General features: G+C 35.1%; 6 protein-coding genes across 6 annotated transcripts; 4 read left to right on the top strand and 2 right to left on the bottom strand.

The window, feature by feature from the left end:
- The first annotated feature begins 931 nt into the window (after positions 1 to 931).
- On the top strand, positions 932 to 6,677 carry LOC126669974 (protein tesmin/TSO1-like CXC 5). The gene is made up of 8 exons (XM_050363629.2): positions 932 to 1,593; positions 1,949 to 2,056; positions 2,552 to 2,729; positions 3,238 to 3,597; positions 4,165 to 4,268; positions 4,343 to 4,437; positions 4,990 to 5,409; positions 6,064 to 6,677. The coding sequence occupies exons 1-8, from the start codon at positions 1,295 to 1,297 to the stop codon at positions 6,312 to 6,314; spliced, it is 1,815 nt and encodes a 604-aa protein (XP_050219586.1). The 5' UTR covers positions 932 to 1,294; the 3' UTR covers positions 6,315 to 6,677.
- A 471-nt stretch (positions 6,678 to 7,148) lies between these two features.
- On the bottom strand, positions 7,149 to 13,344 carry LOC126668924 (peroxisomal fatty acid beta-oxidation multifunctional protein AIM1). The gene is made up of 18 exons (XM_050362157.2): positions 12,996 to 13,344; positions 12,839 to 12,910; positions 12,682 to 12,744; positions 12,422 to 12,478; positions 12,269 to 12,336; positions 12,085 to 12,166; positions 11,897 to 11,952; positions 11,192 to 11,494; positions 10,882 to 10,968; positions 10,233 to 10,407; positions 9,755 to 9,876; positions 9,352 to 9,515; positions 8,842 to 9,096; positions 8,635 to 8,756; positions 8,408 to 8,529; positions 8,118 to 8,266; positions 7,629 to 7,767; positions 7,149 to 7,417 (listed from the first exon to the last, which is right to left on the bottom strand). Exons 1-18 carry the CDS (start codon positions 13,090 to 13,092, stop codon positions 7,373 to 7,375), a joined length of 2,178 nt encoding a protein of 725 aa, XP_050218114.1. The 5' UTR covers positions 13,093 to 13,344; the 3' UTR covers positions 7,149 to 7,372.
- Positions 13,345 to 13,801: 457 nt separating this feature from the next.
- Positions 13,802 to 17,342, top strand: LOC126668999 (proteinaceous RNase P 1, chloroplastic/mitochondrial-like). Its single transcript, XM_050362274.2, has 7 exons — positions 13,802 to 15,405; positions 15,493 to 15,582; positions 15,662 to 15,843; positions 15,948 to 16,068; positions 16,223 to 16,291; positions 16,462 to 16,594; positions 16,815 to 17,342. Exons 1-7 carry the CDS (start codon positions 13,894 to 13,896, stop codon positions 17,045 to 17,047), a joined length of 2,340 nt encoding a protein of 779 aa, XP_050218231.1. The 5' UTR covers positions 13,802 to 13,893; the 3' UTR covers positions 17,048 to 17,342.
- Positions 17,343 to 17,607: 265 nt separating this feature from the next.
- LOC126669000 (probable protein ABIL5) lies at positions 17,608 to 19,810 on the top strand. The gene is made up of 7 exons (XM_050362275.1): positions 17,608 to 17,964; positions 18,047 to 18,129; positions 18,209 to 18,356; positions 18,704 to 18,803; positions 19,147 to 19,275; positions 19,363 to 19,430; positions 19,523 to 19,810. Exons 1-7 carry the CDS (start codon positions 17,623 to 17,625, stop codon positions 19,619 to 19,621), a joined length of 969 nt encoding a protein of 322 aa, XP_050218232.1. The 5' UTR covers positions 17,608 to 17,622; the 3' UTR covers positions 19,622 to 19,810.
- A 1,389-nt stretch (positions 19,811 to 21,199) lies between these two features.
- LOC126669460 (aspartate aminotransferase, cytoplasmic) lies at positions 21,200 to 24,755 on the top strand. The gene is made up of 12 exons (XM_050362931.2): positions 21,200 to 21,402; positions 21,583 to 21,654; positions 21,774 to 21,835; positions 22,009 to 22,092; positions 22,237 to 22,336; positions 22,436 to 22,556; positions 22,756 to 22,919; positions 23,053 to 23,190; positions 23,293 to 23,414; positions 23,523 to 23,617; positions 23,764 to 23,884; positions 24,399 to 24,755. The coding sequence occupies exons 1-12, from the start codon at positions 21,343 to 21,345 to the stop codon at positions 24,481 to 24,483; spliced, it is 1,224 nt and encodes a 407-aa protein (XP_050218888.1). The 5' UTR covers positions 21,200 to 21,342; the 3' UTR covers positions 24,484 to 24,755.
- A 119-nt stretch (positions 24,756 to 24,874) lies between these two features.
- Positions 24,875 to 27,600, bottom strand: LOC126669459 (rho guanine nucleotide exchange factor 8). Its single transcript, XM_050362930.2, has 7 exons — positions 27,060 to 27,600; positions 26,856 to 26,972; positions 26,606 to 26,757; positions 26,437 to 26,511; positions 26,088 to 26,360; positions 25,674 to 25,994; positions 24,875 to 25,589 (listed from the first exon to the last, which is right to left on the bottom strand). Exons 1-7 carry the CDS (start codon positions 27,376 to 27,378, stop codon positions 25,188 to 25,190), a joined length of 1,659 nt encoding a protein of 552 aa, XP_050218887.1. The 5' UTR covers positions 27,379 to 27,600; the 3' UTR covers positions 24,875 to 25,187.
- Positions 27,601 to 27,830: the final 230 nt, after the last annotated feature.

Genomic DNA, 27,830 nt, shown 5'->3' on the forward strand with positions numbered 1-27,830 from the left:
TAAAATATGAAAATATTTTAGTTTTTTCTATTCAAAGATAAAAATTTTGAATTTAATTTTTTTAATAATTAATTAATTTTTTAAATAGTTCTATGGCTAGTTCAAAATAATACAAAATTGGAACCGCATGTTCCAAGATTTTAATTATAATTTGTCCTAATTTTTATTTTAATAATCAATTTTAAGGCTGTTCCAATTTGAATTGACGAATGATTAGAATTATTTAAGAATCTATTTAATTCGAATCGAATTGGATTTATAAGAATATTTTATTTTTTATAAGCCAAACTATCCATTGTTCGAGAATGCGCAGTTAGTGAGACAGTACGGAATATTCAGAAAGCGGAGTAAGCGAAATAAGTACGATTTAATTTAAATCTAATATGTTTGGTATATTTGTTGGTTATATTTGTATTTACATTTAATTAAATTACTATTTTCAAATTTAATTTTTTTATAGTACCGAATGGAATCTATTTAATTTGATTTTTCCACGAGTACCTTATTATATTTACATTTACCCTTGAAGTCAAACAACTTCCGGCTTCCATCTTTTTAGCGCCAATTTTTTCAACTTACAGCGGAATCCTAAGAAGTAAAATAGTAATACTTCAATCTTTCTCTTAACTATTCTATTACCTCCAATCAGACACTGCCACATACCCCTCCCGCACTTAAGTACTAACGTGTCAACAATAAATTGGATCAAACCAAAACTCTCGTATATAGCACCCCACACAGTATACAATCTAGTTAGACATTTCCACTCACACCGAATCGAACGGTGAAGACAGGAATTATATTCCTTTTCCTATGAATTTAGACCGTTAGATTATAACTTTCAATAAAGACCCTAGGATCATTTCTAAACGTAAATCTGACCATTGATTTATACTCAATGAAATACAATTTCAAAATCTCTTGAGAGAGAGGGAGGAGAAGAACAAGAACCCAAAATAAAAAAATAAAAAAAAAATTCTCTTTATAGTTTAGGGATTAGCTTCTCACTCGTCGTCTATGTTTTAATTCAATTGGAAATTGAATTTGTTTTTAATTTAGGGATCAAAAAGTGTGAGTTTTTTTTGGTTTAGTTTGAGTTGGAGTTTTGAGCTGATTTTTGAATAGAGTGGTGGAGTTGGATCTGGAGGTTGGTGAATTTAAGTGGGAAAAATTGAATTGGAGTTGGGAATTTTAAATTTGGGGAGAAATTGAATTTTTTTAGTTTTGGAGGGTAAGATTGTGTAAAGAAGATTAGATTAGGGGGAGTTAATTTAATTTTGAAAATTGAAATTGGATGGGAGAAGGCGAGGGAAATGAATTCCCTCCAAAAAAGGTGTCGCCGGAGAATTCAGATTTTCCGAACAAGAAGCTAGCACGGCAGCTCGATTTCACTAGTAAACCTCAGAATAACACAGTTAATAATAGCAATGCTAATGCTGTTCTTCCTGACCACCCTCAACCGCCGCGGCCGGCTGTGACTGTGCCGCTGCTTCAGAAGCCGGTTGCTTCTACTTCACAAAGCCAGCTTCAGCAGCTGCAACCCCAGGTTGGAGCTAAATCATCAGAACCGCCGCCGCAGCCAGCCAGCTCTCTGTAAGTTAGCTGTTTTTGTGGGTTTACTGTGCAAATTAGGAATTTCATTTAGTTTACTGTAAGGTTGGGGTTTAATTGGTAATTTGGTTCTGAGGATGTGAATTAAGAAAGTTATTGTTAATCACATTATGGTTAGTGTATTTGGTTTTGTTTAAGAAGATTGAATGAACTTCAGCTTAAAAATTGTGTTTCTTTTAATTTTTCGCTAGTGAGATTGTAGTTGGTATGGTTTGTGATATGTAGGATGTTGTTTGTACGGAAGGGCATGTGATTACTTGACCGCTATGGCGTTGGTTGAAGCTTGTGTAGTTATTGATTTTGGTGCTAATACTAGACTTTTTGCTTTTTCCGCCAGTAATCCAGATTCCCCAAAATCGAAGGCGAGAGCGAATGCTGATTTGAAAGACGGTACTCCGAAGAGGCAGAAACAGTGTAATTGTAGACACTCGCGGTGCTTGAAGCTGTAAGTACATTTTGGTTTAAGTTTAACGAAAAAGAAGTCCATTTTTTAAAGGTTGACTTGTTGCCATGTTCTCTGATGACATTTCTTGAATGTCATGTTATTGCTCCATTGGTGCTAAAATTAGTTGCTAGTTGTCATGTTTATGAACTTCTGGATATGGTTTTGCTGGTGTCAACCTTTCCTAAAAATACTAGTCTCAAAATCTTGAAATGCACCATACTGTTAAGGAGAAATCTTGTCAACTTAAATCCGTGCAGTTTATGCATCCTAGTGGAATTAGGCTTCCAAGGGGTCTTAGATAATATAGCAAGGAGCCTCGTCTATAAAATCGTACACATATACATGCATGAGACCTGCTCCCGTGCTTCAAATGTGTTCCTGCCTTTTCTTTGCTTAAAGTCAATTTATTATATTTTTCGTAGATTTCTTGGTGTATAATATCATATGGTGCAAGATAATTACTGATAGAAGCTATTTTTTCTGTGTCTTCACAAGGTATTGTGAATGCTTTGCATCTGGAATATATTGTGATGGGTGCAATTGTGTAAATTGTTATAACAATGTTGAAAATGAAGCTTCTAGGCGAGAAGCTATTGAAGCCACTTTAGAGCGGAATCCAAATGCATTCAGGCCAAAAATTGCGAGCAGTCCGCATGGAACACGAGATACTCAGGTATATGGAAATACAAACTCTTTTTTATGGTAGAATGTGTTTTTCTTATTTTTTTTAACAATTTGCAAGCTGATAATTTCCAATCCTTATCGTCTCAAATTTCTTCATAAACATTGTGTATTCTCTACTCTCTAGTACCAAGCTGCATGTGTTTTTCCTGTATGGCATGGATATGTTAATATTTTCACATATTTTCTTTTCGTGGAGAATCAGTCATACCCATGTACCCATATATTGTTAGTACGTCGAATATGTTTACTGGGCTGACTCTTTTGGATAAACAGAAGAGTCGGAGCAAAAACGTTATAATGTGAGAGGGATCTATTCACGTCACAATTATTTTGTTGATATAACGAATTGCCATATTTTATTGACATAGTAAAAATATAACATTGTGCCGGCTCTTATTGAATAGGTAGCCTTTCTTGTATTTTTCACTGACTCTTCATGAGAGTGCCCTTTTCTATATTTTTGATAAAGTGTGCAAACTGGTGCAAAATTAATGCAGGAGGAAAATGGGGAAGGATTGATTTTGGGAAAGCACAACAAGGGATGTCATTGCAAGAAATCTGGGTGTCTTAAGAAGTACTGTGAGTGTTTCCAGGCCAACATTTTGTGCTCTGACAATTGCAAATGCATGGACTGCAAGAATTTTGAAGGAAGTGAAGAGAGACAGGCTCTTTTTCATGGGGAACATGCCAACAACATGGCATACCTTCAACAGGCTGCTAATGCTGCAATAACTGGAGCAATTGGATCTTCTGGCTATGCCTCGCCTCCGATACCCAAGAAGAGGAAAAGTCAGGAGCTTTTATTTGGGTCAACATCCAAGGATGCGCCCTTTAACAGGCTTGGACATTATCAACAGGTAAATGCTTTTTTGGAATTTTTGAATTGATGACTCCCTTGTGGCATATAAATGCTTTTTGGAATTTTTGACTTTACTTTATGCAAATATGACGCCTTAAAGAAATGTAAGAGCAACGCAGTGTATATTTCTGTGAACAAAATAAGCTATTGATTCATTAGTAAGGCTCAGTTTGACATAGCAATTTGGAGAAGTGATATGAATTTTTAAAAATTTGCTCTAGCAGTTTCTAAAATCACATTTTTGAAAGGAGATGGAACTTCTAGTTTCTTTTAGAAGTCTGATGAAAACAGAAAAAAATAGACCAACTCCTTTCCACAACTTCACCTTGGTGGGGCCGCTTCAGGTTTAAAATGAGATAAGAGTAGATTTTGTCAGAAAGGGAAAATAAAATGATAGATTTTTATTTGCATGGTTGTTTGCACTGTCGACTGAAAAGTGCAGTGCCCTTTCTTCTCTTTTGTTGCCATTATTGGTTAAATGATGCCCCGCTAAGGTAAAATCTTACCATAATGTTTTTTTGTAATCCGTCGTAACAGTTGGTCTATTTTTTTCTGTTTTCATCAGGCAATGCATATGAGACCTTCTGCGCCTTCCTCTTCCTTATCCTCCAATCCTGTTGCTCGTCCTAGTAGCATTGCAACAATGGGCCCTTCAAAATTCACATACAGGTATAGTAACTTATTTAATGTAAACTATAGTGGTATGCTTTCTTGCAAAACTAACCTATTAATTATGGTCGAAGGTCTCTCCTAGCAGACATTATCCAACCACAGGATTTAAAAGAACTTTGCTCCGTTTTGGTGGTTTTGTCAGGAGAAGCTGCCAAGACGCTTGCAGGTATGATATTTGTCTGCCCAGATGAAAGCTTTCTGCTAATGTTTGAGTATATTTACAATATGTATATGTGGTTGCTATTATGAGAACCAGAATAATTTATAATGTGGCGTCTATATTTCTTATTATCAGGATCTGAGCTATAATCACCCAACCACTTTTTGTTTCAAAGAGAAATCTTTATTTTCCTATTATATACATTTCAAACACCATCACCATTTTTGAGCTTTAATCTTTGTTTCCATTTATATGAACTTTCTCTTGTGGAAGCAATGAATGCATTTTATAGTTATAATAGTCATTTGGATTACATTAAATGTTGAATAATTCCGAGCATTTGAGCTTCACATATTATGGCATGGTTCACGGCAATAATGGAACTACTTTTTCTTCCATCTTTTCTTTATTTATATTTATGCTTCCCCTGGATGATATTTGGGCAAATTTAGCACTTTTTGCCTTAAAAAAATAAAGAAAGATAATGAATTAAATATAAGTATAGTTTATCAGTTGTCACCACCTAATTGGATTACTTGAAATCTTTTGTACATTCAGACCAAAGAAATGAAACAGAAAAGCGGGTAGAGGATCAGACAGAGACTTCTCTTGCTTCATCAACTCAAGAAATATTGCAGAGCCAGAAAGTAGCCGAGGCTGAAAAAAATACTGCACATGATTGTTCAAGTGCAAACCGGGCTGATAAAGCCGGCAATGAAGTTTCCAGCTCAGATGGCGCTGATGTGCCAAAAGAAAGGCCAATGTCTCCTGGAACTTTGGCATTGATGTGTGATGAAGAAGATACAATGTTTATGGCAGCAGCTTCCCCAAATCGATTAACAGGGCATGGCTGTACCACTGCTTCACAGCTTCCCTGTGGACAGGGAATGACAGAAATTTATGCAGAGCAAGAGAGGATTGTGTTAACTAAATTTAGAGATTGCCTAAATAGGCTCATCACATTTGGAGAAATAAAAGGCAAGCTTCCATCTTTTTGTCATTTTTTTTTTCTTAACTTTTTCTGACTACTAGTTGGACATGAGAAAATACCAAGCCAAAATCTTCAATCTAATATAGTTTCCGTTGGTGGTAATTGAACTTTATCTTATGGTCTAACTCTAAGATTGTCATTTTCTCCAAGTTATTAGTATGTCCCTAAAAGGTTTTCATGGACAAAAGGTCATTGCTTGCCCTGAACTTGTGCGTCATAGTCAATTAACTCACAGTTAGACATTTTAGGTCAATTAGAGATAATACTCGCTATTTTTAGATCAATTAACCCCCAAATTGGTCATCTCAGTCCCTGAACGTGTTCATTTGTACGATTTGGGGGTTAATTGACCAAATAGAGTATTGTCCTTAATTCATTAAAATGAGCAAGTGTGAGTTAATTGACCATGACACACAAGTATAGGGACTCTGATGACCCTTTGCTTTTCATTGCTATGCTGATAAATGGACAATAGCGTATATTTTCTCTTTGTATTGGTTCTCAACTTTTTGATTGCTAAGGGGCTAAAGTTAGTTATATATGGTAAAGTACATTTATATATTCAGTTATCATGTCCTATACTATTATATTTCACTTGCTCTTGTCAGAAAATACTGATTTTTTTTTTCCGATTCCAACAGAAACAAAATGTTCATCATTTGCTAAAACTGAATTGGGGAATCAAAAAGATCCAATCAGCAATGGCACGGTAAATGCAAGAGCTGAAGTGCGGAATCAACAGGGATCTTATATCAATGGCGTCGCAAAACACATTATTCCACCTACGTTAAAGTCATCTCAGATGGTTCCTTCTGTGGCTGCTACCTCCAGTAATAATCTTCCGAAAACTCCAGCACTATCACAAAACGGTGAAAACAAACCGAAAACTTGAAAAACCATATAAAAGAGATTCTCGCTCTGACGTCTAAGGTATGGTTTTCAAATTTGGTCATACCAGATCAATGTTCATTACGGGGTTGTCCCCAATGCAACATTAAAGCGGCTTTCAGCCCTGTTGTGGGAACTGGTCGAGATCTGATTCATCTCTCACGTATTTAGTATAACATAGCAGTGTTTCGACTTCAGCCATAATTCGAGGCCAACTGGTGTAAATTGCAGAGCCTTAGACTTGCACAGGATATCATTTATATTATCACATGGCAATGGCCATCATAGAATGTAACTTAACACTGATAGAATCAAAGAGTAAGCTTATGATTTTTCATTGAATATGAAAACCGACAGTTTGATCCAAGTTCTGCTCTGCCTTTTTTTTTTTGTTCACTTCCCAAGAGCAGTCTCTCATATGTATAAATTTAAATTATTTTCTCTCTTTAATTGAACCAATCAAATTAACTGCATCTGAATTGACCAAAATTAATCAAAAAAATTAAAAAAATATAAAGCTGTATTGACTAAATGGGTCGGTTGATGTGATTAAACTAATAAAAATGTGATGCATAGTATTAAAAAATAAAAATATTTAAGTTAATTTTATTAATTTGGTTGATTCAATTTATAGATCTCTTAATCATAGCTGGATTTTTTATTAACTGAATTAATTAAAGACCTTTCCCAAAATTAATCAGAATAGCTCAGTTAATTCGGTTTGACCGAAGTTTTGCTAGAGAACTTTTAATGGACAGTTTTGGTATGTTTACCAATATTGAAAAATTAATGTTAAGGAACAAATTTACCTTTTTTGTTAAAATAAGCAATTATCTGGTGGAACAATTAATAATTTTTATAAATTTATTTATTTCATGTAATATTAGAACAGAGAAGCAAAAATTGTAATCTACAAAATACAAAGACCTCTCTTCTTGCCTATGGAAATCTGAAATCACACTAGTACTGCTTTGGATTTATTACAGTACAGAAAGCATACAACAATTATTTTTATTCCTTCTGAATCCAATTTAATCCGGGAACCGGATTCTACATCGGAGTCTACATTCGCGATCTTGATCCCGGAGATGATGAAACTGGGGCACTCTGCATAAAACACAGAAATGTCAAAACCTGTTAGCCATTTTCATTGTTCAAGCTGAAGAAGTGATCGCAAACATCACAGAGAGCAGACATTTTGGGATTAACATACTAAATGAGAAAGGGAAAGCTTTTAATTTGTGGAAATCGGATGAACAACAGGAAATTTAACCGAAAATAACAAGAGGACAAGGGTCGGAATGGGTATGACTCTTACCAGTGGTATGCCTTTCAATGCTCTTTCCTCCAAAAATCTTGATGGTTTGTAGAAATTACCATATAACCGCGACCATTTCTTCAGACTCGTATATATATGCTTGGGTCCAACTGTGTCCGCCCAGAAAACAATACCTCCGCTGCAAACAAAAATAAAATAAAATATGAGTAAGGTCCCGAAGATTAAATCTATCAGCTCATAAGTATTAAGTAGAGAACAGCAGATCGAGTAGTTCGTTTGAAAATGGGAATCGGGGCCTGCAAAAAGTATAGCTCACAGCAAAAGATCTTTAAAGCTCAAGCTGTAAGGTTGTAGGAAATATGTTTAGTATAACTTCTTATAAATATCAAGCGCCAAGTGAGCTTTAATTGGGATAAAACAGAACATTCACATACATTTGCAGAAGATTTGAAGAATACATAGGAAACGATCGTGGTTTTGAAAAATAGCAAGTAGGTAATTTACTGCCAAACAAAAGGACTCACTCACCGATAAGATGGGAAACTCATTCCCAGAACAGATGCAATGTCGAGATCTGATGCTCGAACCACCACTTGCTCTTCCAGAACACGGCATGCTTCATTCACTATTGGGAAGAAAATCATCTCCAAGATCTCTTGGTCAGTAACGCTGATTGGCTGTTATACAAGTAGGAAAATAATCATTAGGAGATCTTCTAGTGAAGACAGGAAAACAGCAGGAGTCTACATTTTATATATTAAAACAGGAGACACAGTGCACCTGCAATACTACATCATTGCAATTGTGAAGCAAAATACCTTTCCATTAGGCATAATATTGGTGAGCCGCTGAGACGCCTCAATGATTGGTAGCACTGAATGATCAGGTTTGGGCTTGCTTCCCTTTTCATAAATGTAGTATCCTTTTCCATTGTTTTTACCTGAAGGTAAAAAAAATTCACATACCAACAATGACAAACCGTAAAGCATAGCATCGCGTCAAACAAAGAAGCAAATTGCGCAAGAAGGTAACTGAGATCTTTTACCATTTCTTCCACTCTTAATTAAAAGATCAACTAATGGAGACTGGAAAGTGCGATCACCAAATGCAGTAGCAAATTCTTTTCCCACTGCAACAGCAACTCCATATCCAGCTAAATCCTGAAGCCTGAAAGTTAACCACAAATTAACATGAATTTGCCACTTTCTTCAATAACTTAAAGCAGAGTACAAAAGAAGGAAAAATGTATTACTGTAGAGGGCCCAAAGGAAGGCCAAAATTGCAGACCACCCTATCAATTCTGAACACGTCCACACCTAAATTGGCTAAGAGATGTGCACCCTGTGCATACGGGAAGAAAGTGCGGTTGACTGCAAAGCCGGTACAGTTTCCCACCACAACAGGAACTTTCTTAATAGATTTTCCAACTGTCATGAGATCAAGAATTGCCTGAGCAGAAGTCTTTTGCGTACGTACAATCTCCAGAAGAGGCATTACATGAGCAGGACTGTCCATAAATGAGGTAGGTCAAGGATAGTATACATAAAAAGCCATTAAGATATAAGAAAATGCCGCATGATCACCAGACAAACCTAGATATATAAATTGGCTACCTAATTTGGCTAGCTATGATGCATTATTTCTTACGAGCCAGAAGACTGCTGTGTGATTTACTCTTATTGCTCGACAATATTTACTAATCTAATTTCTTGATTCCATCCTAAATGAATGAACACGTCTATACTGGTTAGAGAAGCCTAACCTGAAAAAGTGTGCACCTATTATGCGATCTTGAGCACTGGTTTTCTCTCCAACTAAATTGAGGTCAATGGTAGATGTATTTGTGGCCAAGATGCAGTGAGAAGAGCAGACTTCCTCAATTTCACTAAAAATCTTTTGCTTCAAAGGAACACTCTCAATAACTGCCTGTAAATTGAGGAAACTATCAAATGACTTCCAAGTACCACAAACCTTGCAGTTTATCCGTGCATTGTATGAGAAACAAACATATTGAGAAGAAATGAAATTATGAGCAGAAACAACAGCCAAGAAATCATGATTGACCGAATATCAGATAAGCCATAACATAAACCTACTTTACATGCACAAACATATCCTCACACAGAACAGTTTCGAAAATCTATCACAATTTCAAAACGACCAACCTCTATGACCATATCCACATCTTTGAAATCTGAGTAGTCCAGTACACCTTTGAGCATTGAAAGGGCTTTGTCTGCCTTATCCTGTGTCAACTTCCTTCTTGTCACAAGGCCTCGAAGATTTCCTGTCAGATAAAACAATTTGTCTTGTTTTTATAATAAAGTGGGAAACAAGTGAAGTATGCATTATGATTTACTCCCTCGTACGTATGGCTATTAGATCTTGCTAACCTTTATTTGTATATTATAGATATGCTTAAGTTCCCTTGCCTTTCTAGGGCAATAAAATATTCGGTGCAATATCAGCAATGAACAACTAGTATATCCAACAGTTCATTCTCTAGCATAATTTGAGAACATTAATAACTATTTCAGCAATTTTCCAGGAAAAGATTTTTCATATCATGTACTTCCTAAAGAGAAACATGATTTGACAAAATCAGTAACTTAATTGCCGATCAATCTTGTAACAGGCAACTACCTTCTATAATCTTTATCCCTTTCTGAAGATAATCAGGGTTAATTTCTTTTAGAACAACATAAATGTTGCTCACAAGAAGAGCTGTAGCTATGCCAGAACCCATTAAACCTCCACCAATGACAGCAACCTTCTTTATTTGCCTCGGTTTGAGCCCAACATCAGTGACATTAGGCACCTGCCAAAATTCATGAGAGATGGATCAATAAAAGAAGAAAATTAAAAGTGCACTAGGTACTTGGGAATTTTTTTAACACATTTAAGAGTGAAAAAGAGAAGAGCGGAAGATTTATGCCAACTCGACAGGAACATAGGTTAGAAAGCTAGGTACACATTTGCGACACTAAAAACAAAGATTTAGATCCTGACAATGTCACGATAACTAATACTTGAGATAAATAACTAAAATATAGATCCTGGACACGTCATAATAACTACAACTTGGAACCAAATCGATCAAATTAATCAGTAAAATAGGAAAAAGTAAGTTGAAACCATGTTTCAGGACATCTGCACCAAACTTCATGTACATAACATTTTATGGAAGTTGTATTATCAAAAAAATTCTATAAATTTTTTATTATTAGAGACTGATAGTCAGCATGGAAGTTAATCTAAAGCCAAGAATAATGAGGCAAATCATTTACCATACCTTTGATGTTGCACGTTGGGCAAAAAACACATGAATAAGACCTTTGGCTGTGTCTGATACGACTAACTCTTTAAATACTTTTGCTTCCTGAAAGAATAGTGCATTTATTAGAGTGTAAATCAAGAGATCTATGTAGTGAAAGTATTCATATGAAAGTAAGCATGGAATTTGCAATAATAATAATTCACACTTGCTCTTTAAAGGAAAAGCAAAAGCAAACACCATTTGAAGAAAAATTATCCCTACAGTTGGAACGGAGAACAAAGAACTTTATTAAAAACACCATCTTCTAAGGCAAACTCCACTATACCTTTAGAACTCCATTATATCCTCCATGAACAACACCTTCCTCAATCACATCAAGGCATGCCTGATGTTGTGGCAAATTCGGGGCAGTCTTCTTTGCCTGTTGTCTGGCAACTTTCAGTATTTCACGCGCTTCAGACAAGGAACCGAGCTTGTCTGTCCTATGAAGAGAGCGCATCCATGGTTTGCGCCTTTCCTTGATTTCTAAAGCCCATTGCCGAGCTACTTTCAGCAGTTCTTGAGAAGGCACAATAACATCAACAAGCCCTAGTTTCTTCCCTTCTTCAGCCGTGATTGGTTTGGATGACTGCAACAGATTAAAAATAACTGAACCCATTTTTGCAAAAATGTATTACCAGTAAAAAAGCATTCAATAATTAGGATTTTGAAAGAGCAAAGTGCAGATGATTGAGAAGATTCAAACCGAATTCGACAAGATAAAGTAAGAATTCAAGCTAGATCCACATAATAGAGTACATTAAAAATGTCTTACAGTTTGTACATCATATAACTTCTAAATTACATGATTATTACATGTGACTACCAGTTCGAACCACCATGGAAGTAGGAAATAAGCAGCTATAACTGAACCTTAAATACTGCTGTTTTTAACATCTTATCTTCATCTTTTTCTTTCTCTCTCACTAGTCCACAACAATAATTACATTAACAAGTTTAATCTCATATAACGTAAAGTGAGAGGGTTTACCAGCATCATCTCAATAGCCTTTGGCAGTCCTATAAGCCTTGGAAGACGTTGTGTACCTTAAAGGAATAGCCAAGATTTTAAAATTTTAGCCCGGAATTCCAAATTCACTTATAGTCGGATTAGCAAGAACGCATGAGGCATGTGCTCATGCTCGTGGACAAAAGAGTTCACAACAAAAATTATCATACCTCCAAACCCAGGAATTATTCCAAGACTCAGCTCAGGCAACCCAAGTTGAGTTTTCTGTGCAACAACACGCGCATGGCATCCCTGGACAAGAGTAACTCTGATGAGGAGCCATTTAGACAGATAAGAAAGTGAGAATTTAGGATAAAATCACCAAAAGTGGTTAGCTTGAAAGCTAATACAAACCATCGCTAATTCTAAGCCACCTCCAAGAGCTAGCCCTTCAACAGCAGCAACGATAGGCTTCTTGCAATCTGTTATTATGAGAGAACACAATCTCTTAAAAAGAAAATCAACAACGAAAGACAACACATAAAGACAAAAACAAATGTCAAATACCTTCAATTAAATTGACCACAAGATCTACAGAAACGTCAGGAAGAATCGAAGCATCCCCTGCTCAACCACAGAATAATACGATAAGTCAAGTAAATTAGTCAAATCAACAACTAAGGCCTCGTTTAGACGGAATCCTGATCAAAAAATTTACTTTCATCTGAATTCTTGCAAAATCATATCATTTTACGAAAGCTGGCTAAATAAAAAAAACATTTGAATTTGTAACTACACCACAAGATAAAGTAAATGAATTAAATTACCAGTCTGATGAACCTTTTGCATAACACTGATATCAAAACCACCACAAAACCTCCCATGCTTGCCTTCGCCAGCAACAAATTAAAAAAAAAAATCATAAACAAATAATTAATTAATTAATACATAAAAGTCCATAAACAAAAGGTAAAAAATATTCACCAGTCAAAACAATAGCTTGAACGTCTTCTCTTCTTGTAGCCTCATCGAACTTCTCCCGTAACCCCGAAATAACTGAACCGCACAAAATTCAAAAACAAAATATAAATAAATGAATACAGATCGAATCATAAAGAAATTAATTGAATAGTATGATTACTTGGAATAGCTAAGGCGTTAACGGGAGGATTGGACATGGAGATGACTGCAACGCCGTCGTTTCCAATCTCCATGGTGACATGAGGCTTGTTTGCCATGATTTAGAATCAAATTCTCTATATGAAGAAAATAATTGCTACAGAAGCAAATGATCGAACACTTGGAGTGCAGTTTCAATGAATGTTTCTTCTTCTGAATTATAAAGAAAGTGCAATCAAAATTGTCGACTTTGCTATTATTGTATTATTGGGAAGTGGACCAAGCGGTGGGATTAACGTGAGTGAAATCATGATCGGGTAAAGTCGCATACTTGATCGTTATTATATACTAATGTTACTTGTCTTAAAATTAAATAAAATACTCCTATGGTTATATTGGACCAACAAATAAGTATAACTGAGCTAAAATTAATTTACACTACTTATAAATTTCATTATATTAAAATTTACTTTGATTCGATTGAAATAATTTTACAAAAATATACAGACATGAATAAATAATTTAATATGGTTTAATTAAATCATATGATATTTAGCATTGTTTAATTTCTTCGTAAAAAAGAGAAAATCGTTTAATTTCGATTCTATTTAATTATTTAACTTAATTTTAAGATTTAAGCATAAGAATTAAATTGAATTGTATATATTTCAATAAAAAAATCTCAAGTGATTTAAATATATAAAACTAATTATAAATATTTAACCGTGATCTATAGTATTTTTTTTTTTTAAGAATTAAACCAAAGTAATTGGTTAAACTTGATTATAGAAACTAAAAAGACAGCAACTTCGTAATCTTAACTTATCCATAACTGTGGAAACTTTGTCTGAATTTAAATATATCCGACGACACCCTCACTAGCTACCATATCACCACTTAAAGTTTCTGATAACGGCCACATGGCCGACATCACCACCTTCAACTCCTCCATGCACCAAAACCATCTCCTCTCCATCACTCTCTGTAAGTACCCATCTCTTATTTTTCCATCTTCATCTCATTTCCTTACCTTTTCTCCTCCCAAGCACACACCTTTTCTAGAATTCAGAGCCTATGTTAGCAGCACCAGAACTTCAAATTTAAGACTTAACAAAGAAAATACTGGTAGGAGTAAGATTGTTGGTTCAGTAGTAGAAGAACAAATTGAGAAAAATCATTTAAAAGGTAGAAGAAATAAGGTTGTTAATGGTGGAATGGAGAAAAACATGAGAAAAAATGGTGATAATGATGTGAAAAAGGAGAAGATTGTAAAAAAGTCTAAGAGAAAAAAAGATGAGCCCCCTGAAATGAGAATTCGGATGGAGTTAGATAAGTGTTGTAAGAAAGGTGATGTAATGGCTGCACTTCAGTTGTATGATTTAGCTCAAAAAAAAGGAGTCAAATTGGTGCAGTATCATTATACTTTACTTCTTTATCTTTGCTCGTCCGCTGCGGCTGGTGTTGTTCAGCCAGCGAAAAGCGGGCGTAGTGCTCGAACTTTAGGTTCTTACGAGGCTTCTAACGAAGCCTCGAGCACAAATGTGATAGACTTTAGTGAGTTGGTAGATGAGTGTGATAGAAATCTTAGTTTTGTGGAAGCAAATAGTCAAATTTTTAGCAACTTGAACAAATTAATCGATAGTGGTCGAAATACTGAAAGTAAAGATCATATGAAGATGGATTCGAGTAGTAGGTGTGATGATGGTAATGAAATTTTGGTTAGTGAAGATGTGAAAAAATATGCTCTTGAGCGAGGATTTGAACTCTACGAGAAGATGTGTAAGGATAAGATCCCAACGAATGAAGCAACCTTGACATCTGTGGCTAGGATGGCTATGTCAATGGGTTACGGCGACATGGCTTTTGATATGGTGAAGCAAATGGAGGTGCTGGGAATAAGTCCTAGATTGCGGTCTTATAGTCCCGCTCTTTCTGTTTTTTGTAATAGTGGAGATGTCGATAAAGCATTTGCAGTGGAACAACACATGTTGAAGAATGGTGTATGTCCTGAAGAGCCTGAGCTAGAGGCTCTACTAAGAGTAAGTGTAGAAGCTGGTAAAGGTGACAAAGTTTATTATTTGTTGCATAAATTGAGAACCATGGCGAGAAAGGTCTCACCCTCTACTGCAAGCGTAATTGTCGGATGGTTTAAGAGCAAAGCAGCTGCTCGAGTAGGTAAAACAAAATGGGATAAGAATGTAGTTAAAGAAGCGATTGAAAACGGAGGTGGAGGATGGCATGGGCAGGGCTGGTTAGGTAAGGGAAAGTGGACAGTCTCATGTACATCTATTGGCGCTGATGCGTTTTGTAAATCTTGTGGGGAGAAGTTGGCTACCATTGATCTTGATCCTAAAGAAACGGATAACTTTGCTGAATCTGTTGCTTCTATAGCCATAAAGAGAGAAAAAGATTCAAGCTTTCAAAAGTTTCAAGTATGATAATTCATTACTTTTGCTTGGAGTATTATAATATACATATAAAATAAGGTAAGTGAATGAAACAAGTATTTTTATTTGCAGAAATGGCTGGATTATTATGGACCTTTTGAAGCGCTTATAGATGGAGCCAATGTAGGTCTTATCAGCCAGAACAAATTCACTCCCATGAAGGTATATAAGATGCACAAGTTCATATTTGTCTTCTCTCTTTTACAAATCTTTTACCTGACTCCTTATTTGGTCTGTATAGATCAATGCTGTTGCTAATGGAATTCGCCAGAAGCTTCCATCGAAAAAATGGCCACTTATTGTTTTGCACAACAAGCGTGTCACTGGACCAAAGATGAATGAACCGGTGAATAAGTCCTTGGTTGAAAAGTGGAAAAATGCTGATGCTCTTTATGCAACACCTACTGGATCAAATGATGATTGGTGAGAATTACATTTTTCGCATTGAATTCGACTATGTTTTTGCATCAAATGTGTGATTTTGACTTTTTGGAATAGCATATAAAGTGCCTTAACTTGTAGTTCAGGTACTGGCTGTATGCAGCTATAAAGTTCAAGTGTTTGCTTGTGACCAATGATGAGATGAGAGACCATACATTTCAGCTTCTAGGAAATGACTTTTTCCCCAAATGGAAAGAAAGGCATCAAGTGAGTAAAACTTCCAAGGAGTGGAAAGTTTCATTTTAAACTTTACTGTAAATCTTGCTTAGTTTGTTGCATCTGCTTCAGTTTTGGCTTATATTAGTAGTTTGAGTGACCGCATAATCTTCTTATTCGTAAAAGCATCTTCTTTTTATGGAAGGTACATTTCGATTTCGATGAGACTGGCCCGGTTTTCCATATGCCTCCGTGTTTCTCCGTTATAATTCAGGTTAGAGCTTATCTTTTTGAAGGCAGTGAGACCTGGTCATTGGATATTTTACCCTCCCACTTGAATTAAGTTCTACTAGTTTATGGTTTTTGCACACCAGTAGATGCTATTTTACTTAAAGCTACCAAATTAATTGTCCGTGGGGGTACACTTGCTAATATATTTAACAGGAATCAGAGGATGGCCATTGGCATATTCCAATTACAACAGATCATAATAATGAGCAAGAGAGAGCATGGTTATGCATTAGACGTACTAAGTCAGCTGCGGCAACGGAAGATTCTATTACTAACGAGCCTGAAGGTAATTATTAGTTAAGTCACTTGCTAGTTCTTATGTCTGAATGTAGAAACACAAACTCTTTGACCTTATAGTAGTATATTTTGCGGCGCTCATGCTTAGCACTTTTCAGAGTTCTCATTGGTTTGTTTTTACTTCATTTCCCTTCCATCTGGTGTCATTAAAGATTGCAGCACCCTTACATTGGTATGCATGACATTCTGAGTTCATTTATGTCCATCAGATTCACAATCCGTTGACCATAGCGACCAACGAGTTAGGTTGACCGGAAAAACTAGAGTTAAAGCAAAGAAAGATGCACCGAATAAGAGTCATAAAGATACTTCGCATCAGCAAGTCTACAAGAATCTCAAAAATATTCTGTCGGAATCTGGATTTGCAGAAAGTCCCACAGTCGTATCAGAAATTGAGGCCGCAGAGAAGCTCGGTCACTGTGTAATAGACTTTCAGATATGAAGTTTATTGTCTCTCATTCAAGATTTAAAATGACACTTGAAAAATTTCAAGAATTGAATTCTTAGAGTCTCTTACCATTGAATGGTTGAGCGCATTAGGCTGTTAATTCATCGAGTAACCGAAATTCTCGAGTCACCTGTCGCCTGTCGGGCAATCAGTAAGGCACAGGCTGAGGTGCTCAATGGAGTCATTGTAAATTTTAAGTGTAAATTCTATTCTTATAGTTAGGACAGTGGCCGAAGCAGAAATTCAAAGAAAGAAAGTGAAATTTTAGTCAATACGAGTTTCTTTTTTATGTAACGGCGTTAGTTGGAGTGAGCAAACGGACGGTTAACCAGCCAATTAATCAAACTACCTTATCTTTTTAATTGAACCGGCCGAATTATCAATCGTAATCGAGTTAGCTAAAATAACAAAAAATGCAAAATCATGTTAGTATGAAATGTTAGCATGTTAATGCAACAACCTTGTTTTTTTCCTGGTATATTTTACTTAAAAAATTTACAAGTGTCATCATCTAAATCAATACACTTTGAAAAATTAAGTAGATTTTTGAAGGATCTATCAATCTGATAATGAAATGTGAGCCGATGAAGGACCCTGTCAGCCAGTTGCATCACTTTTTTCAGAAAAAACAAGAAAAAAGCAATAGAACAATAGATCACGGGAATGCAATGTTATTTTGTCATCATTTGAACTTTCAAGAATCAACCAATAATGGGAATTATCACGGATTCACGAGCCTCCAGTTAGCCATACTATATGTTTTTTGTGTCTCTGCAGCAGCAAAAACAACTTCAAAACATCAAGATTTCACATTATCTTTCTCAAAGAAAATGCAGAAACCAAGAAAATCTTCCTTCGGAATCCCGCAAAATGAGTCCGAAAACACTTCCCGTTTCGACAAGTCTCTTCAAGTACTTACTCTACGTTTTCGTGTAATTTACACACGCAATCTTTATGTATTTTATTGCTAATAAGATGCTAATATTGTGTTAGGAGCTGAGAGACTTGCGTTCGCAGCTGCACTACGCAGCGGACTACTGCGAATCGACATTTTTAAACAGCAAAAAGAAGAAAATGCAAGTTTTTCTTTGCTATTATATATTTTGTGGCATGCCTTATAATGTATTTTTCGTGACGAATTGAAGTATTTTGCAGGGATGTGGATAGCACCAAAGAGTACATATGCAGAGCTGTGGTTGCTGTTGTTGATCATCTCGGATGCGTTTCGGCTAATCTAAATCATGCTATTTCTGAAGCTGATGAAATTTCTGATGCTGAATTTAGAATTGATACCTTGAAGCAAGTGAGTATAATATAACAATTTCCGGTAATACTACTTATAACTTATAAGCTAGCTTTAAAATGGCTTAAATGCAAATAAATTTTTAATTATAGCGTGTTTTGCAATTATCTTTTAAAATTTTACTATAATCTAAAATATGAACTTGCATTTTTTTTATTCTTTGTATCACTAACCAAAATTTCAATTGATCCATATTGCTGCGGAAAGCCGGAATTGATCGAATTTTTAGTTTATGATTGAATTGTGAAAAAAATTAAAATTTATATTTTAATTGTAAAACATGGTCATGAATTTATTTACATGCAGTCCTTGAAACTATACTAACTTTGTTTGTAATTTTCTTGTAGAGGCTTCAATCATGTGAACAATTCTCTCACAAAATTGCTCTAACAAGAGTAAGATGGCATCCCAACTTGCCAAAATTTCATCGTCGCTACTTATCAACACGTAAATTTTCTTATATTCGCGTCTTTCAACTATAGTAATCAGTGGCGGAATCAGAGCATTTCTTTTAGTTTCGGGCTAAATTTTATTTAACCATTTAATTCATTTTTACTTTTTCAGCGGCTAGAACTTAACTTTCATCTAGCCTTAATTTCACTGAAAATTCTACCTTGTTTCTTTGGATATTTTCAATATTTTTTTTTTATAATTTCCGACTGCAGCCCGGGCTAAACTCTACCCGAGACTTAAGGTGGTTCCGCCCCTGATAGTAATAATTCTTAATTTTATATTTTTTTTTTCAAATTTATCTATAGAAAAGGTTTCAGAATTTAATTATGTGTTTCAGCAATACTAAATTTTGAGAAATCAAACGAAAAGGTGACTGAAAAACATGGATTTGAAGCAGAAGACTTGCCACTTCTCTTGTACACATGTTCTGAAACCATTGAAAAAGATAAGCCCACTTCAGCAATAGGTAATTTTCATAGCATATGAAATATTTTTTTAGCTCAATTTTAATTAAAACTAATGCAAAAATTCTTTTAAATCATTTTTTGTATAGTATTGCCTGTTCATGATGGTGTCTCAACATTAATGTCTAAAACTCCAATTCCCACTTTTCATTTTCAAGTAAGTCCTCAATGTGAATTAATTTGAAGATTAATTAGTTTCAAATTGGTACTTATATTTTCTTGGTTGATGGGTGTGTTTGGTGGTTGCAGCAAATTTCTGAAAAGCATGTACGCTATAAGTTATTCAAAAAATCAGTACATAATAGCGATATTCTATCGCTTATTCGACGAATTAAACGAACAATATGAAGAAGTCGACGAAGCCGGAAAAGTTCATGCACATCTCTGCAATAAAAATGGAACCATTTATCGTATATTGAATGCCAATAATTGTACTCAGAAAGATTTTGCAGATGTTGAAAATTCTTACATATTCTGTGTATACTCTAGCCTAGGATTTTTCTATTTACTTTAAATTACTGAAATATTTCTCAATCATATCTCAAGTATAAATTACTCATTATTATATAATCAAAAAATTAATAATTAATTGGTTGAGTCCATAAATAATATAGACACGATTCATGAAAAAAATTCCCACTGCAAAATGAGTTGCTTAAACAATTTGTCATGTTTGTAACAACATATAGTGATAATATTAAGGACTAATCACTCAAAAACCCCTCACCTTTAAACTTTTTTTCAATTCCACACCAACGTTGAAAATTTCTCAATTTTACACACTTTTAAATTTTCCGTTTTCAATTGTACCCCAATTAATTAAGTCTAAACATGAAATTAAATTCTTTTTTATTCAAAAAAGTACAAATAAGTCCTTTATTTTTAAAAACTAACTAAAAACCATAATCAAATTAACACTAATTTAAATTCTTAATTAATTTAACTAAATTTAAATAAATTTTAAAAATATACAATCAATATATGCGAGACATGGAGAATGTTTTAAACAAATTTCCAAACGCAAAATACGTTAATTTAATTTTTCAGGGTATAATTGAAACACAAAAATGCAAAATAGGGTAAAATTGACAAATTTTCAACGTCGGTGTATGATTGAAAAGGGGTTAAAAAGTCGGGGTTTTTTTAAGACATTAGGCCTAATATTAATAAGCAGAGGACATATTATAATCATATAAATAAATTATTTACGCCTGTCTCCACAGTTGAAATTCTTCCAAAAAGAATACATTTGTTGAATCATTTTTCTAAATTCACAATCATTGTCTATAAAACGTAGAGTAGTTACATTAAAATTCTTTTAATATAAAGTCCAACTTTGGTACAGTAATTTTCTCTCTTTTTAAAAATGAACACCAAAATGCGAATCAAGATCTAATAGAGACACAACTAAAATTATAGGCAATAACCAAATCAAATCGAATAATTGAATCAAATTGATAAATTCATATCAGTTCGATATAAAATTGTAAAAATATAATTTTGATTTGTTTTATTTTAAAAAATAAATACTAAATTAATTTCTCATATAAATCAAATAAAAATAGAAAAAAATAAATAAAATAATCAAATCAATTGATTTAATTTAATTGCATTTCAATTTTTTATAAAGATTTTGTCCCATTTTGAAAAAAAAAATTAATTTGATTTGATCCAAACGCATAAAATCGCTTCAAACAGAATGGGCCTAACTGAACATAAGACATACTCAGCCCACAAACCCGAAAACCACAAAAAAGGCGGTATGTTTTCAATCTTCAGTTACAGTTTAAGCTACATTACGTAAGCAGTACGTCAAACGACACGTGCATGTAAATGTTAAAAAGTAAAAAAAGTAAAAAGAGCAGCATGAAATGGCTAAATAGCCGTCCACGGACCACAGTTAAGAGTTAAAGTTAAAACAGCAGTTTCCATTTTAGACAGCGCCCACTGTTAAACTAACCCAAACAGAAGTCCTTTTGATCATCTTTATTAGTAAAAGCTAATCTGATTTTGATCCAACTCAAAACAACAACTAACTTCTTAGCTTTGAAATCAGATCATCAGTTGTAATGGATTCAGATTCTGTCTTTGCCAACGTTGTTCGTGGTCCTGAAGATCCTATTCTTGGGGTAATACCATCTTAATCCTTCGTTTATTTTATTAAATTTAGGTGTGATCATTTTTAATATTATTGTTTGATCCTAATGTTAATTAAAACCATCTTGTTCCCAGTTGCATGATCACTAAAATTGAAATGATATGTAGTTGATGAATAAATTAATAATTTGGTTTATGATGTGAATGAACAGGTTACTGTTGCTTATAACAAAGATACCAACCCTAACAAGTTGAATTTGGGCGTTGGTGCTTACAGAACTGAGGTATTTTTATTGTTCTATTTACTTCAAAGTTATTTCTTTTGTAATCTATGTTTGAAAAGAAAAATGGAAGCTTTGTCTGATTTTTGATTGGAAATTTTGGTGGTTTTGAATTTTGGTAGGAAGGGAAGCCTCTTGTTCTAAATGTAGTGAAAAAAGCTGAGCAGATGCTTGTAAATGACCCGTAAGTATGGAGAAATTCTTATATCGATTCTGTCTGTCGCATTAAAAGATGCGGGATGGATTGAGTTTACTTAAGAATTTCTTTGAGGAAGTTTTTTTTCACGTACTGATATTCTGTGTTTAGACTTGATAGTTTTTTGTTTTTTTAATATGTTTACCTGATTTGTGCTTAAGGTCTCGGGTGAAAGAGTATATTCCCATTGTTGGACTTGCTGATTTTAATAAACTGAGTGCTAAACTTATCTTCGGTGCTGATAGGTAATTAATTATTTTCATTTGCTGTTTCCGTTTCTCAGTTGAACTTTACATGTTGTATTTGAAGAGGTTCCGTGAGGAGTTTTGTTTGTATCGGCAGCTTATTGTAGTGTTTTGTTTTTTTTCTTCATTTTGTTGTTATAACAGCCCTGCCATACAAGAGAAGAGAGTAACTACCGTCCAATGTTTGTCTGGTACTGGTTCTCTTAGAGTTGGAGGCGAGTTTCTTGCTAGGCATTACCATCAAGTGAGGGTCCTACAATTTTTTTAAAACTCATGTTCAGTATGACTAGCATCATAAGTATTTGGTAATACACTTGACTGACCTATCTACCTTGTTTTGCAGCTGACAATATACATTCCACAGCCAACATGGGGAAATCATCCCAAAATATTCACTCTAGCAGGTTTGTCTGTTAAGACTTACCGCTACTATGATCCAGCAACGCGTGGGCTGGACTTCCAAGGTTTGTGCACTCTATCATGTGGAAATACGTAATTTAGCCTCATTGTTACTTTTTTGGTTCTCTCTTACAATGCAATTCACAGAATTATTGTTTCTCAAAATCATGTGCTATTGATTCATTGTTTGTCTGTTTGTTCATCAATTTTTAGTAAATTACACTGATAGAATGCTACTGAAAGAATAACTTATGCGGTATGCAGGCTTGCTCGAGGATCTTGGAGCTGCACCGCAAGGATCTGTAGTACTTCTCCATGCATGTGCGCATAACCCAACTGGGGTTGACCCAACCATCGAGCAGTGGGAGCAGATCAGACAGTTGATAAGATCCAAAGCATTTTTACCTTTCTTTGACAGTGCTTATCAGGTAATATGAAGGTTCATATCTGTAGGAATATTAGTGTTTAGTACTGATAGGATAACTGTCGATCTGTTAAGAAGTTTTATAAATGCTGATAAACAGCATGGCTGAGCAACCAACTCGTAAAACTTTTATGCAGGGTTTTGCAAGTGGCAGTCTAGATGCAGATGCACAATCTGTTCGAATGTTTGTTGCAGATGGTGGTGAATGTCTTATGGCACAGAGTTATGCAAAAAATATGGGACTCTATGGGGAACGTGTTGGGGCTCTTAGCATTGTAATTGAATCTCAACTTCTGAAACTTTGTGTTACTATATGCTGCACGCCTTATGATTCAAATAAGTCTTAATTCGGATGGCTCCTCTCTTTGCTTTCACAGGTCTGCAAGACAGCAGATGTGGCCAGTAGGGTTGAAAGCCAGTTAAAACTTGTCATCCGGCCCATGTATTCTAGTCCACCTATTCATGGTGCGTCTATTGTAGCTGCTGTTCTCAAGGACAGGTATGAGCTTAATTAATATCATAAAAGCCATCACTTAGATATGGACACAAGAAATACGTATAGCTAGAAAAAGTCGACCAATTTATGCAATTATTTTTATTTTTCCAGTGATATGTTTAATGAATGGACTGTTGAGCTGAAAGCAATGGCTGATCGAATTATTAGCATGCGCCAGAAATTATTTGATGCTCTAACTGCCAAAGGTGCTCCTCATGACTATCATATAGTGTTTGCATAACTTTTTGATTTTTCATTGTTTTGACAATCGTATTAAAGGATGCGGTGATTTTAGTCAGTTGGCATGTATTCCTTGCAAACTAAACTCTCTTCCTCTTTCCCTTGTCTGCAGGCACTCCAGGTGATTGGAGTCACATTATCAAGCAGATTGGAATGTTTACTTTCACTGGGTTGAACGCTGAGCAAGTGGCATTCATGACCAAAGAGTATCACATTTACATGACATCTGATGGGTAAATTTTTTATTTCTGTTTATCACTTCAAATAGGTGTATTATCAAGTTTTTGCCGCCTTCCTTGAATTCCTGTCGCTGCTCCAACTCCACTCAATTTCTTTTGCATGGATTAGACTTGCTGTTTTTTTTTTTTTTTGACGACTTGTGAAAATTTATACGAGTGTACCAGACAATTATTGTTAAGCATATTGGCCTAAAATGATGAAGTCATTTCCGCTGTCACTTGCTTGTAGCTAATTTTTTTAAAGTATACTGGTACAAGATAATTATCGCTAGGCATAAATGTCCAAAATGATTAGTCATGTCCTCTGATATCTCAGAAACCTCTAGCTCAACTTTTCCCTGTAATTCTACAATATATATGATGTATGTTTCTCAGTCTGCATTATTGAAGGTTTGATGCATTATAGAGGACAATGGTTTATCTTCGTCTTATAATTTCCGATTTTTATTACTCCATATATTCACTAGTAAACCGTTAAGGCTAAAGAATTTTTCTTCTTTGTTTTCAGGAGGATTAGCATGGCGGGTCTTAGCTCTAAGACAGTCCCTCATCTTACAGAGGCTATACATGCTGCAGTTACTCGTTTTGGTTAAGATCAGTAGATTTACATAGTAAGAGTTCCTGGCTTAACTTCACCATTTTTTGCAACTTTTTCTGGTGAATGCAAGTTTTATACTTGATCAGACTCTTATTTTTGGGTTTGGGATAGTTTTGCTCTTTTTGTTGTCATATCGCTTCCTCCTCCTCCTCGGCAGCTATTATCTTATCGAGGACAAGGTGTGATCTTCGTTTATGTCTTATGGATAAATAACAAAAAAATGCCAGATTATTCGATTTCAATATAAATAAAGGATGACATTCTCTATTTCTGCTCACTCTTTTGTCACGAATGCTTAATTTTACTATGTAGTATAGATTGTGAGAGGTTTATCCTTGTAGTTTTGTTTACGGAAGTGCATTAAAGTTGTAGAAACGAAAGAAAGATTCAAAAAACATGGAATGAAAATTGGATAAATGGATAGAATCACAAGTGTTGGTGTTAAACAAATTCAGAAAGCATGTTTCAAATGCATCAAACTCAATAGTTACATATTGAGACTTCCCGATTCTTAATAGCGAGGAAGAACAATATAACAACCATAAGACTCCTAACAGGCTGTTTTGTTATCTACATTTGATAAATCAAGCTCTCTCTCTAACTACTATTTCTCTACTTCTTTATATTCTTCTGTTTGCTTCTCATATTGCTTTCCCTGCTTCATCGTCTTCCTCTGCATTTTCTTTTAGCTCATTGATGTTAATGTCGTGCTGTGGGACTTCTTAAGCCGCTCAAATTCTCGAGTTTTTCTAAGTAGGAAAATTTCTTCATGGTCATGATGGGTTTGAGCATGATCTTTTCAGGGTCACCCTTGAAGAAGCCGTCTGTATTGTATTTCTTTGAGTTATTGTTCTCCGTCTTCTCCACATTCCACCCCATGAAATCTGAGAGTGTCATTGCTGTTGGTGTTGCTGTCTCGCCGGCACTCCACTTGTCGCTATCTTCCTCTCCTCTCTCATTCTCCGACTTGTCATCTGATTCTGACTTCGGGTTTTGTGTTAGAGAGTCCGCGTAGAGAACATCTTCAATCCTAGACAGGACTGTGAATGCCAAGCTTTCTATTATTCTTGAATAGCTTTCTAGGATAGCTTGTCCTACGTCCTGGCCAAAATACCCAAAAAATAATTAGTATCTTACGGTTTTGGAAAACAGTTATACCCGTAATGTCGTTTCTATTGTTGTTACCTTATTGTATTGGATTTTGCTTATGTCTAGTGAAGATTGTGGAATTCCGGGGAATCGCTGTTTAAGAATGAGCAAGATAGTTTCTGCTCTCTCTTCGAACAGCTCCCTCTTCTCTAAGCTCACACCCGAACCCCAGGAAGACTTTCCGTCTTTTTGGTTCATTTTTCTCTTCCAAATAACAATAGAAGCCTCGATCCGGTTCTTGAGATCGAGCACTTTGTGCTCGGTTGACATGTCCATGGTCGACAAGAATTGCTCAGGATCGAAGTACTCTACTGTTATGCTCTTGTAGATTGAATCTCCAAGGCTTGTTTTTCCATTCTATGAACAGCAATAGGATGAAAGTTAAGAATAAAGAGAGAGACAATACATTTTTTCCTAGAGAATTATTGAATCCGCAATCACAATAAGTACCTTAGGAAGGGATTCAATGTAGTTTTCAGGAATCTCCATTTCTGATAGAACCTGAGCGTTTATTGCCATGGCTGCTTTGAGTACTTGATTCACAGAATCCTTCTGGAATTGCATCCATCTTCTCGTGTGCTCTGATAGCCCCTGTGGAGGAACCTTAACGGTGGGGATCCACCACTTATCATCATTTCTCGGCGGGGTTTCTTGCTCTGAGTCATCGCTATCCTTGGCGACATACCAGAACTCGTTCTGGTTTCCGAATTGATCTTGTTGGTCCTGTCCATTACCTTGTGATCAGAATATTATTCAATTTTTTCCATACAGGAAAATGCAAGAGAACCATTGCACTTACAATGAGAATGGTATCAAGCTTGCGCAGAGCCGGAATATTCATTAGCAGATCACTTCTTTGTCGCGTTGTCATGATCTATTGAAGCAGGACGACAATTTAAGGCCACATTTAATTAAGAATAAAAGAAAATTGATTCAAGAACGCAATCATGTTTGAAAGATTCTTTTACCTCCATATTAATTCCATTAGTAGATTGCTGTGAAGGAACAAACTCAACAATGTGATCTGTTACCGATAGAAGCCAGTCGATTTCTTTTCTCCACCGTGTTTTAGTCTCAGGCGACATAGGCTCTAGTTTCTTTTGTTCTCCGAAAACAGATGCTGCATTGCAAAAAAACCCGAAACAACCGAAAACAGATGAGAATCAATTGTTGTCAAACATGTATTTGTGTAATTGAGATTTATAGAGTTGAAATTACCTGCTAGGTTTGTTATTGCATTTGACAAGGCCAAAGCTGAGGAAACACCTTTTCCCCCACCAGACATATCTTCACCTAACAGCAACTTAGCAAATTTCTCCTTCATCATATCTATGTCTGCACCAAAACACATTTTTTCATTTCTTGACTTTAAAAATTTCCGATTGTTTTCGTATTTGATCGAGATTATCGCTATAAATTTACCTGAAGGAGCCTTATCTCGAGGGGTTGGTGATTTAACAGTAGGAGCAGCAACCGGAGCAGCAGGAGGAGCATCAGCAGGACGAGGACGATTAAGAGGGCTCCCGAGATACAAGGAATCACCGAGACGTTCACCGAACTTAGTCGACATATTATTATTCCTCGACAGCAACTTCTCGTCGTTGGATACTAACGAATCGTTTCCGGTATGATCAAGCACCAAGCTTTGGAAATGTTTCCCAGGAATTTCAAACATTTTTTTCAAGTGAAAAGATTTTGATTTTTGCATGCTTCGTTCTCGTTCTAATGCTCGAACCATCATTAAACGCGAACCTAATTAATTAACCATTAAAAGCGTAATCCTACTTTCTTTCTTTTTTCTAAACCACTTATCCAACAAATTATTTTTATGAATGCAAAAACAAGTTTTTGTTGAAGAATTTAGAATTTTAGAAAGAAGGTGGGTTGCATGATAAATTGAATGATGAATAAAAAAACTTTATAGGGAGTGGATGTAATTGCAAACAACTATGAAACAAAACAAATAAAAATAAATTTGTAACTACAAAAACCATAAAAAAAAACAAGTCAAAATGTTGTTGTTTAAGTTTGTTTAAGGAATTGAAAACAATGGTTGAAAAGGTCAATGTCTGCAAAATGCGCGGGAAAGACAGTCGAGATTAACTAACTTACTGTCTGTATTTACTACTTATAATCTTAGCAAATATAGTACCTTTTAAAATTAAACACATTAGTAAATTTAGCAATTTTATT

The sequence above is a fragment of the Mercurialis annua genome, linkage group LG2, assembly GCF_937616625.2.
Source record: "Mercurialis annua linkage group LG2, ddMerAnnu1.2, whole genome shotgun sequence".
NCBI classification, from domain to species: Eukaryota; Viridiplantae; Streptophyta; class Magnoliopsida; order Malpighiales; family Euphorbiaceae; genus Mercurialis; species Mercurialis annua.